The sequence below is a fragment of the Phyllobates terribilis genome, unplaced genomic scaffold (genome assembly GCF_046119375.1).
Source record: "Phyllobates terribilis strain yellow unplaced genomic scaffold, ASM4611937v1 Scaffold_9__5_contigs__length_417890890, whole genome shotgun sequence".
Classification (NCBI taxonomy): domain Eukaryota; kingdom Metazoa; phylum Chordata; class Amphibia; order Anura; family Dendrobatidae; genus Phyllobates; species Phyllobates terribilis.
In genome coordinates, this window is record NW_027362769.1 from 190,419,071 (window position 1) to 190,431,766 (window position 12,696).

The 12,696-nt window shown below is 51.9% G+C and overlaps 1 protein-coding gene across 1 annotated transcript in view; it reads right to left on the reverse strand.

Annotated features, from left to right (window-relative positions):
* Positions 1–976: 976 nt before the first annotated feature.
* Positions 977–12,696, reverse strand: part of OSBPL11 (oxysterol binding protein like 11) — a 32,329-nt gene continuing 20,609 nt past the window's right edge. Inside the window, exons 10-13 of the mRNA XM_073647548.1 lie at positions 7,337–7,523; positions 7,067–7,249; positions 6,554–6,707; positions 977–1,898 (exon numbers count right to left, since the gene is read on the reverse strand). Coding sequence (XP_073503649.1) covers positions 1,842–1,898; positions 6,554–6,707; positions 7,067–7,249; positions 7,337–7,523 — 581 coding nt within the window. The 3' untranslated portion in view covers positions 977–1,841. The remainder of the gene's footprint in view (positions 1,899–6,553; positions 6,708–7,066; positions 7,250–7,336; positions 7,524–12,696) is intronic.

Sequence of the window (12,696 nt, forward strand, 5' to 3'; positions counted from 1 at the left end):
TGACTGGAGGATAAGACCTGATGTAACAGCAGAATAGTGACTGCAGCTCTGGAGGTGACTGGAGGATAAGACCTGATGTAACAGTAGAATAGTGACTGCAGCTCTGGAGGTGACTGGAGGATAAGGTGTGATGTAACAGTAGAATAGTGACTGCAGCTCTGGATGTGACTGGAGGATAAGACCTGATGTAACAGCAGAATAGTGACTGCAGCTCTGGATGTGACTGGAGGATAAGGTGTGATGTAACAGTAGAATAGTGACTGCAGCTCTGGATATGACTGGAGGATAAGACTGGATGTAACAGCAGAATAGTGACCGCAGCTCTGTAGGTGACTGGAGGATAAGATGTAACAGCAGAATAGTGACCGCAGCTCTGGAGGTGAGTGGAGGATAAGACCTGATGTAACAGCAGAATAGTGACTGCAGCTCTGGAGGTGACTGGAGGATAAAACCTGATGTAACAGCAGAATAGTGACTGCAGCTCTGGATGTGACTGGAGGATAAGGTGTGATGTAACAGTAGAATAGTGACTGCAGCTCTGGATGTGACTGGAGGATAAGGTGTGATGTAACAGTAGAATAGTGACTGCAGCTCTGGATGTGACTGGAGGATAAGGTGTGACGTAACCGTAGAATAGTGACTGCAGCTCTGGATGTGACTGGAGGATAAGGTGTGATGTAACAGCAAAATAGTGAGTGGAGGTCAGTGGAGGATAAGACATGATGTAACAGCAGAATAGTGAGTGCAGCTCTGGAGGTCAGTGGAGGATAAGACATGATGTAACAGCAGAATAGTGAGTGCAGCTCTGGAGGTGACTGGAGGATAAGACACCATGTAACCGGAGAATAGTGACTGCAGCTTTGGAGGTGACTGGAGATATCAGCAGTGTTGTTGGACATTATATTGTAATATACAGACCCCCGGACGCTCTTAGTGCCCCCCACCCCCACACACGATCTGGAGAAAGGACTCTGGGTGGAGACAATTCACAATTTATTCTCATTCCTCCATCACACATGGGGCGCCCCCAGTCATCCAGAGGGGGGCGCTCACACCCCCGCCGCTCCGGAGCAGTCATCCAGAGGGGGGCGCCCCAATCCCCGCCGCCCCGGAGCAGTCATCCAGAGGGGGGCGCTCACACCCCCGCCGCTCCGGAGCAGTCATCCAGAGGGGGGCGCTCACACCCCCGCCGCTCCGGAGCAGTCATCCAGAGGGGGGCGCTCACACCCCCGCCGCTCCGGAGCAGTCATCCAGAGGGGGGCGCTCACACCCCCGCCGCTCCGGAGCAGTCATCCAGAGGGGGGCGCTCACACCAGAGCAGACACAGATTGGAAGACGACATTCAGAAGAAATAAGGCACCACTCGTACTGTACAGAGAAAGCTGCATCCTCCAGTCACTGCGCAAGCTGCATCCCGTCAAGTGTATGATCAGTGAGTCCATGGCGGGGGAGAGTTAAAATCGCGGCCTCCGGCTCTTCTTTCGCAGTCCATCCCCGGGGGGAGTTCACAGGCAGCATGTGCAGGGAAAGGGTTAATCCTGAACAGCAGCAGATGGCGGACCCTCCAACCACGGTCGAGATGCCTTTCTGATCCACATAAGACCCCCGTGCAGGCAGGGGCCCCGGGGTCCCTGTGCTCAGGGGCCGGTCAGAGGCCACGTAATACTGGGTGAGAGGTCAGAGCAGGGGATTGGTCTCTGTCCACACGGGGACCCTCCATCCTAGAACGTGGGGAGGTGTTGTACGGGGGGTGCAGAGATGTGGCCCCTGTGGGGGGGGGCCGGTACACACCATTGCTGGGGCGCAGTCCTCGGTGGGTGCAGGTCCTGCCCGGACCCCGTCTATGGTCCGGAGCTGCCGCTCTTCCACAGCGGGCGATTGTAGATCCATCCGTCACCCTGCAAATAACACACACCGATCACTGGGGGCAGCGCGGGGCCACACACCGACCACAGGGGGGCAGCGCGGCGCCACACACCGACCACAGGGGGGCAGCGCGGGGCCACACACCGACCACAGGGGGGCAGCGCGGCGCCACACACCGACCACAGGGGGGCAGCGCGGCGCCACACACCGACCACAGGGGGGCAGCGCGGCGCCACACACCGACCACAGGGGGGCAGCGCGGCGCCACACAACGACCACAGGGGGGCAGCGCGGGGCCACACACCGACCACAGGGGGGCAGCGCGGGGCCACACACCGACCACAGGGGGGCAGCGCGGGGCCACACACCGACCACAGGGGGGCAGCGCGGGGCCACACACCGACCACAGGGGGGCAGCGCGGGGCCACACACCGACCACAGGGGGGCAGCGCGGGGCCACACACCGACCACAGGGGGGCAGCGCGGGGCCACACACCGACCACAGGGGGGCAGCGCGGGGCCACACACCGACCACAGGGGGGCAGCGCGGGGCCACACACCGACCACCGGGGGGGCAGCGCGGGGCCACACACCGACCACCGGGGGGGCAGCGCGGGGCCACACACCGACCACCGGGGGGGCAGCGCGGGGCCACACACCGACCACCGGGGGGGCAGCGCGGGGCCACACACCGACCACCGGGGGGGCAGCGCGGGGCCACACACCGACCACCGGGGGGGCAGCGCGGGGCCACACACCGACCACAGGGGGGGCAGCGCGGGGCCACACACCGACCACAGGGGGGGCAGCGCGGGGCCACACACCGACCACAGGGGGGGCAGCGCGGGGCCACACACCGACCACAGGGGGGGCAGCGCGGGGCCACACACCGACCACAGGGGGGGCAGCGCGGGGCCACACACCGACCACAGGGGGGGCAGCGCGGGGCCACACACCGACCACAGGGGGGCAGTACGGGGCCACACAAAGGTCAAAGGGGGGCAGTGCGGGGCCACACACCGATCACAGGGGGGCAGTGCGGGGCCACACACCGACCACAGGGGGGCAGTGCGGGGCCACACACCGACCACAGGGGGGCAGCGCGGGGCCACACAACGGTCAAAGGGGGGCAGCGCGGGGCCACACACCGACCACAGGGGGGGCAGCGCGGGGCCACACACCGACCACAGGGGGGGCAGCGCGGGGCCACACACCGACCACAGGGGGGGCAGCGCGGGGCCACACACCGACCACAGGGGGGGCAGCGCGGGGCCACACACCGACCACAGGGGGGGCAGCGCGGGGCCACACACCGACCACAGGGGGGCAGTACGGGGCCACACAAAGGTCAAAGGGGGGCAGTGCGGGGCCACACACCGATCACAGGGGGGCAGTGCGGGGCCACACACCGACCACAGGGGGGCAGTGCGGGGCCACACACCGACCACAGGGGGGCAGCGCGGGGCCACACAACGGTCAAAGGGGGGCAGCGCGGGGCCACACACCGACCACAGGGGGGCAGTGCGGGGCCACACACCGACCACAGGGGGGCAGCGCGGGGCCACACACACACAGACCACAGGGGGGCAGCGCGGGGCCACACACACACAGACCACAGGGGGGCAGCGCGGGGCCACACACACACAGACCACAGGGGGGCAGCGCGGGGCCACACACACACAGACCACAGGGGGGCAGCGCGGGGCCACACACACACAGACCACAGGGGGGCAGCGCGGGGCCACACACACACAGACCACAGGGGGGCAGCGCGGGGCCACACACACACAGACCACAGGGGGGCAGCGCGGGGCCACACACACACAAACCACAGGGGGGCAGCGCGGGGCCACACACACACAGACCACAGGTGGGCAGCGCGGGGCCACACACACAGACCACTGGGGGGCATCGCGGGGCCACACGCCGACCACAGGGGGGCAGAGCGGGGCCACACACACACACACAACCGGGGGGCAGCGCGGGGGCCACACAACAGTCACAGGGGGTAGCGTGGGGGCCACACAACGGTCACAGGGGGGGCAGCGCGGGGCCACACACACTGATCACAGGGGGGCAGCGCGGGGCCACACACACTGATCACAGGGGGGCAGTGCGGGGCCACACACACTGATCACAGGGGGGCAGTGCGGGGCCACACACACTGATCACAGGGGGTAGCGCGGGGCCACACACACCGATCACAGGGGGGCAGCGCGGGGCCACACGCACATCGATCACAGCGGGGCAGTACAGGGCCACACACACACACACACATCGATCACAGCGGGGCAGTACAGGGCCACACACACGGATCAAGGGGGGCAAGACCTACAGTACTCCAACCCCAATACAAGCAGAACTCCCTAAACAGCCCACAAAGAAGAGGGGCAACCAGCAGCACAGAGTGTTTCAGGACTGATCACATATAACATCTACATAGAACCTGCAGTAACACTCTCCCCAAATATGTCCTATCTATAACATGTCTTATCCTCCAGTCACCTCCAGAGCTGCAGTCACTATTCTGCTGTTACATGGTGTCTTATCCTCCTGTCACCTCCAGAGCTGCGGTCACTATTCTGCGGTTAGTCTTATACACCTGTTTGGAGGTTTATGAAGGATAAGACATGATATACCGTGAAGGAAATAAGTATTTGATCCCTTGCTGTTTTTGTAAGTTTGCCCGCTGACAAAGACATGAACAGTCTATAATTTTAAGGGTCGGTTAATTTTGACATTGAGAGATAGAATATCCAAAAAAAAATCAAGAAAATCACATTGTATAAATTAGATAAATGTATTTGCATTTTGCAGTGAGAAATAAGTATTTGACCCCCTACAAACCATTATGAGTTCTGGCTCCTACAGACGAGGTAGACGCTCCTAATCAGCTCGTTCCCTGCATTATAGACGGCTGTATTACATAGTCACCCGTATAAAAGACTCCTGTCCACAGACTCAATCAGTGCGCTGCCCCCCTGTGGTCGGTGTGTGGCCCTCTACAACATGGGCATGGGCAAGACCAAAGAGCTTTCTAAGGATGTCAGGGACAAGATCATAGACCTGCACAGAGCTGGAATGGGCTACAAAACCATAAGTAAGACGCTGGTGAGAAGGAGACGACTGCTGGTGCAATAGTAAGAAAATGGAAGAAATACAAAATGACTGTCAGTCGACATCGATGTGGGGCACCATGCAAAATCTCACCTCGCGGGGTATCCTTCATCATGAGGAAGGAGAGAGATCAGCCTAAAACTACATGGGGGGAACTCATTAATGATCTCAAGGCAGCTGGGACCACAGTCGCCAAGAAAACCATTGGTAACATTACGTCTTAAAGGTTTATAATCCTGCAGTGCCCGCAAGGTCCCCCGGCTCCAGAAGGCACATGTGCAGCCCGTCTGAAGATTGCCAATGAGCACCTGGATGATTCTGTGAGTTATTGGGAGAAGGTGCTGTGGTCAGATGAGACAAAAATTGAGCTCTTTGGCATTAACTGAACTCGCCGTGTTTGGAAGAAGGAGAAGGACGAGTCCAACCCTAAGAACATCATCCCAACCGTGAAGCATGGTGGGGGAAACATTATACTTTGGAGGTGCTTTACTGCAAAGGAGACAGGACGACTGTACCGTACTGAAGGGAGGATGGATGGGGTCATGTATCGCGAGATTTTGGCCAACAACCTCCTTCCCTCAGTAAGAGCATTGAAGATGGGTCGTGGCTGGGTCTTCCAGCAAGACAATGACCCAAAACATACAGCCAAGGCAACACAGGAGTGGCTCAAAAAGAAGCACAGTAAGGTCATGGAGTGGCCTAGCCAGTCTCCAGACCTTAATCCCATAGAAAACTTATGGAGGGAGTTGAAGCTCCGAGTTGCCAAGCGACAGCCTCAAAATCTGAATGATTTAGAGATGATCTGCAAAGAGGAGTGGACCAAAACTCCTCCTGACATGTGCACAACCCTCATCATCAGCTACAAAACACCTCTGACTGCTGTGCTGCCAACAAGGGTTTTGCCACCAAGTATTAAGTGTTGTTTGCCAGAGGGATCAAATACTTATTTCTCACTGCAAAATGCAAAAAAATCTAATTTATACAATGTGATTTTCTTGATTTTTTTTTGGATATTCTATCTCTCAATGTTAAAAACAACTGACCCTTAAAATTATAGACTGTTCATGTCTTTGTCAGTGGGCAAACTTACAAAAACACCAAGGGATCAAATACTTATTTCTCCCACTGTAACAGCAAAATAGTGACTGCAGCTCTGGAGGTGACTGGAGGATAAGAAATGATGTAACTGCAGAATAGTGAGTGCAGCTCTGGAGGTGACTGGAGGATAATAAATGATGTAACTGCAGAATAGTGAGTGCAGCTCTGGAGGTGACTGGAGAATAAGACATGATGTAACAGCAGAATAGTGAGTGCAGCTCTGGAGGTGATTGGAGGATAAGAAATGATGTAACTGCAGAATAGTGAGTGCAGCTCTGGAGGTGACTGGAGGATAAGACAGACATGATGTAACAGCAGAATAGTGACAGCAGCTCTGGAGGTGACTGGAGGATAAGACATGATGTAACAGCAGAAGAGTGACTGCAGCTCTGGAGGTGACTGGAGTAGGGGCTACGCTGGATGTCAGGGTCCGTACAGCGGGTTCGGGGTCATAGCCCGCGCTCGGACTCACCTCCTTGGAGAAGTACTTGGTTTTCCATGGCGTCTCGGTGTCGGCGCGGTGCCTCTCCTCCGCCCGCTGCCGCTCCTCTAGCGCCCTCTTGTGCTCTGTGGCCTTGTCTATGTTTTTTGCCATCAGGGCCTCGGTCACGTGGCACCACAGCCTCCTGGACGCCAGATACAAGAGTCATGAGTGGGGGACGCGGCGGTCTCCGCAGTCACTACCGGGGAATGGCAGAGCTGCTGCTCACCGAGCCCCGTCAGTGTATACTGTATACAGCCGTACGCCGCCTCGTCGACTCTTTGCCAACCATGGCCATATTGTGCTTGCTCTGGCGTTGTCATGGTAACATTCGTATACCGGCTCAACACACATTTCCTGTCATGTGACCTTCACTCATAAAACATTTAAGAAAGAGAGGTCACATGACAGGAAGAAAACTATGCGCAGAGCTTATTAACGTTGCTATGACAACCCCAGAGCAACCAGGAGTCCCCGCAGTCGCCATATCCTCAGCACAATCACCTGGACTCGAACAGTCCTTGCTTCTCCACCGGCCGCACTCGCTTCCTGGTCACCGGCAGCCTCGTCAGGTCCACACACCGGGGGTCTCCGCTGCTGGACGTGAACTCCAGGACGCTGTTCCACTCGCCCTGAATCTTACACACCACCGTGTTGGTCGGGTTGTGCTTCACCTCACCGGTCACCCTGAAAACACACAGGACGCCGCCATGATAACGAGCGGAGCCCCACCAGCCTCCATCCCCTCCACCCTCCCGACTCTCGGCCCCTCACCTATGTAACTTCCCTCCATAGAACGGCTTGGTGTGGAAGGTGATGGCTGCAGAGTAGCCGGTCCGGGAGCAGTTCACCGTCACTTTCCCTCCGAGCTCCACCCATGGGACGGTGAGGATGGAGCGGGCGTAGGCGCAGGGCAGCGTGAAGGTGTACTCCTCGTCATACTCCAGGAGGTGCAGGACTCCTGCAAGAGCACGCAGCACTGACAACAGGCCCAAAAGAGAAAGGATCCCCCCAAAAAACACTACGAGGGGTCCGTCTCCTCCGACCCCTGGGAAAACATTTACTAAGAGCAAGAAATCAGACCGAAAATACAAAGCGGTGCAGTCACTGTGTACATACATTTCATTACTGATCCTGAATTACATCCTGTATTATACTCCAGAGCTGCACTCACTATTCTGCTGGTGCAGTCACTGTGTACATACATTACATTACTGATCCTGAGTTACATCCTGTATTATACTCCAGAGCTGCACTCACTATTCTGCTGGTGTAGTCACTGTGTACATACATTACATTACTGATCCTGAGTTACATCCTGTATTATACTCCAGAGCTGCACTCACTATTCTGCTGGTGCAGTCACTGTGTACATACATTACATTACTGATCCTGAGTTACATCCTGTATTATACTCCAGAGCTGCACTCACTATTCTGCTGGTGCAGTCACTGTGTATATACATTACATTACTGATCCTGAGTTACATCCTGTATTATACTCCAGAGCTGCACTCACTATTCTGCTGGTGTAGTCACTGTGCATATACATTACATTACTGATCCTGAGTTACATCCTGTATTATACTCCAGAGCTGCACTCACTATTCTGCTGGTGCAGTCACTGTGTACATACATTACATTACTGATCCTGAGTTACATCCTGTATTATACTCCAGAGCTGCACTCACTATTCTGCTGGTGCAGTCACTGTGTACATACATTACATTACTGATCCTGAGTTACATCCAGTATTATACTCCAGAGCTGCACTCACTATTCTGCTGGTGCAGTCACTCTGTGTACATACATTACATTACTGATCCAGAGTTACATTCTGTATTATACTCCAGAGCTGCACTCACTATTCTGCTGGTGCAGTCACTGTGTACATACATTACATTGCTGATCCTGAGTTACATCCTGTATTATACTGCAGAGCTGCACTCTCTATTCTGCTGGTGCAGTCACTGTGTACATACATTATATCACTGATCCTGAGTTACATACTGTATTATACTCCAGAGCTGCACTCACTATTCTGCTGGTGCAATCACTGTGTACATACATTACATTACTGATCCTGAGTTACATCCTGTATTATACTCCAGAGCTGCACTCTCTATTCTGTTGGTGCAGTCACTGTGTACATACATTACATTACTGATCCTGAGTTACATCCTGTATTATACTCCAGAGCTGCACTCACTATTTTGCTGGTGCAGTTACTGTGTACATACATTACATTACTGATCCTGAGTTACATCCTGTATTATACTCCAGAGCTGCACTCACTATTCTGCTGGTGCAGTCACTGTGTACATACATTACATTACTGATCCTGAGTTACATCCTGTATTATACTCCAGAGCTGCACTCACTATTCTGCTGGTGCAGTCACTGTGTACATACATTACATTACTGATCCTGAGTTACATCCTGTATTATACTCCAGAGCTGCACTCACTATTCTGCTGGTGCAGTCACTGTGTACATACATTACATTACTGAGGCTGAGTTACCTCCTGTATTATACTCCAGAGCTGCACTCACTATTCTGCTGGTGCAGTCACTGTGTACATACATTACTGATCCTGAGTTACCTCCTGTATTATACTCCAGAGCTGCACTCACTATTCTGCTGGTGCAGTCACTGTGTACATACATTACATTACTGATCCTGAGTTACATCCTGTATTATACTCCAGAGCTGCACTCACTATTCTGCTGGTGCAGTCACTGTGTACATACATTACATTACTGATCCTGAGTTACATCCTGTATTATACTTCAGAGCTGCACTCACTATTCTGCTGGTGCAGTCACTGTGTACATACATTACATTACTGATCCTGAGTTACATCCTGTATTATACTCCAGAGCTGCACTCACTATTCTGCTGGTGCAGTCACTGTGTACATACATTACATTACTGATCCTGAGTTACATCCTGTATTATACTCCAGAGCTGCACTCACTATTCTGCTGGTGCAGTCCCTGTATACATACATTACATTACTGATCCTGAGTTACATCCTGTATTATACCCCAGAGCTGCACTCACTATTCTGCTGGTGCAGTCACCGTGTACATACATTACTGATCCTGAGTTACATCCTGTATTATACCCCAGAGCTGCACTCACTATTCTGCTGGTGCAGTCACTGTGTACATACATTACATTACTGATCCTGAGTTACATCCTGTATTATACTCCAGAGCTGCACTCACTATTCTGCTGGTGCAGTCACTGTGTACATACATTACATTACTGATCCTGAGTTACATCCTGTATTATACTCCAGAGCTGCACTCACTATTCTGCTGGTGCAGTCACTATGTACATACATTACATTACTGAGGCTGAGTTACCTCCTGTATTATACTCCAGAGCTGCACTCACTATTCTGCTGGTGCAGTCACTGTGTACATACATTACTGATCCTGAGTTACCTCCTGTATTATACTCCAGAGCTGCACTCACTATTCTGCTGGTGCAGTCACTGTGTACATACATTACATTACTGATCCTGAGTTACATCCTGTATTATACTCCAGAGCTGCACTCACTATTCTGCTGGTGCAGTCACTGTGTACATACATTACATTACTGATCCTGAGTTACATCCTGTATTATACTCCAGAGCTGCACTCACTATTCTGCTGGTGCAGTCACTGTGTACATACATTACATTACTGATCCTGAGTTACATCCTGTGTTATACTCCACAGCTGCACTCACTATTCTGCTGGTGCAGTCACTGTATACATACATTACATTACTGATCCTGAGTTACATCCTGTATTATACCCCAGAGCTGCACTCACTATTCTGCTGGTGCAGTCACTGTGTACATACATTACATTACTGATCCTGAGTTACATCCTGTATTATACTCCAGAGCTGCACTCACTATTCTGCTGGTGCAGTCACTGTGTACATACATTACATTACTGATCCTGAGTTACATCCTGTATTATACTCCAAAGCTGCACTCACTATTCTGCTGGTGCAGTCACTGTGTACATACATTACATTACTGATCCTGAGTTACCTCCTGTATTATACTCCAGAGCTGCACTCACTATTCTGCTGGTGCAGTCACTGTGTACATACATTACATTACTGATCCTGAGTTACCTCCTGTATTATACTCCAGAGCTGCACTCACTATTCTGCTGGTGCAGTCACTGTGTACATACATTACATTACTGAGGCTGAGTTACCTCCTGTATTATACTCCAGAGCTGCACTCACTATTCTGCTGGTGCAGTCACTGTGTACATACATTACTGATCCCGAGTTACCTCCTGTATTATACTCCAGAGCTGCACTCACTATTCTGCTGGTGCAGTCACTGTGTACATACATTACATTACTGATCCTGAGTTACATCCTGTATTATACTCCAGAGCTGCACTCACTATTCAGCTGGTGCAGTCACTGTGTACATACATTACATTACTGATCCTGAGTTACATCCTGTATTATACTGCAGAGCTGCACTCACTATTCTGCTGGTGCAGTCACTGTGTACATACATTACTTTACTGATCCTGAGTTACATCCTGTATTATACTGCAGAGCTGCACTCCCTATTCTTCTGGTGCAGTCACTGTGTACATACATTACATTACTGATCCTGAGTTACATCCTGTATTATACTCCAGAGCTGCACTCACTATTCTGCTGGTGCAGTCACTGTGTACATACATTACATTACTGATCCTGAGTTACATCCTGTATTATACTCCAGAGCTGCACTCACTATTCTGCTGGTGCAGTCACTGTGTACATACATTACATTACTGATCCTGAGTTACATGCTGTATTATACTCCAGAGCTGCACTCACTATTCTGCTGGTGCAGTCACTGTATACATACATTACATTACTGATCCTGAGTTACATCCTGTATTATACCCCAGAGCTGCACTCACTATTCTGCTAGTGCAGTCACTGTGTACATACATTACATTACTGATCCTGAGTTACATCCTGTATTATACTCCAGAGCTGCACTCACTATTCAGCTGGTGCAGTTACTGTGTACATACATTACATTACTGATCCTGAGTTACATCCTGTATTATACTGCAGAGCTGCACTCACTATTCTGCTGGTGCAGTCACTGTGTACATACATTACATTACTGATCCTGAGTTACATCCTGTATTATACTCCAGAGCTGCACTCACTATTCTGCTGGTGTAGTCACCGTGTACATACATTACTGATCCTGAGTTACATCCTGTATTATACTCCAGAGCTGCACTCACTATTCTGCTGGTGCAGTCACTGTGTACATACATTACATTACTGATCCTGAGTTACATCCTGTATTATACTCCAGAGCTGCACTCACTATTCTGCTGGTGCAGTCACTGTATACATACATTACTGATCCTGAGTTACATCCTGTATTATACCCCAGAGCTGCACTCACTATTCTGCTGGTGCAGTCACTGTGTACATACATTACATTACTGATCCTGAGTTACCTCCTGTATTATACTCCAGAGCTGCACTCACTATTCTGCTGGTGCAGTCACTGTGTACATACATTACATTACTGATCCTGAGTTACATCCTGTATTATACTCCAGAGCTGCACTCACTATTCAGCTGGTGCAGTTACTGTGTACATACATTACATTACTGATCCTGAGTTACATCCTGTATTATACTGCAGAGCTGCACTCACTATTCTGCTGGTGCAGTCACTGTGTACATACATTACATTACTGATCCTGAGTTACATCCTGTATTATACTCCAGAGCTGCACTCACTATTCTGCTGGTGCAGTCACCGTGTACATACATTACTGATCCTGAGTTACATCCTGTATTATACTCCAGAGCTGCACTCACTATTCTGCTGGTGCAGTCACTGTGTACATACATTACATTACTGATCCTGAGTTACATACTGTATTATACTCCAGAGCTGCACTCACTATTCTGCTGGTGCAGTCACTGTATACATACATTACATTACTGATACTGAGTTACATCCTGTATTATACTCCAGAGCTGCACTCACTATTCTGCTGGTGCAGTCACTGTGTACATACATTACATTACTGATACTGAGTTACATCCTGTATTATACTCCAGAGCTGCACTCACTATTC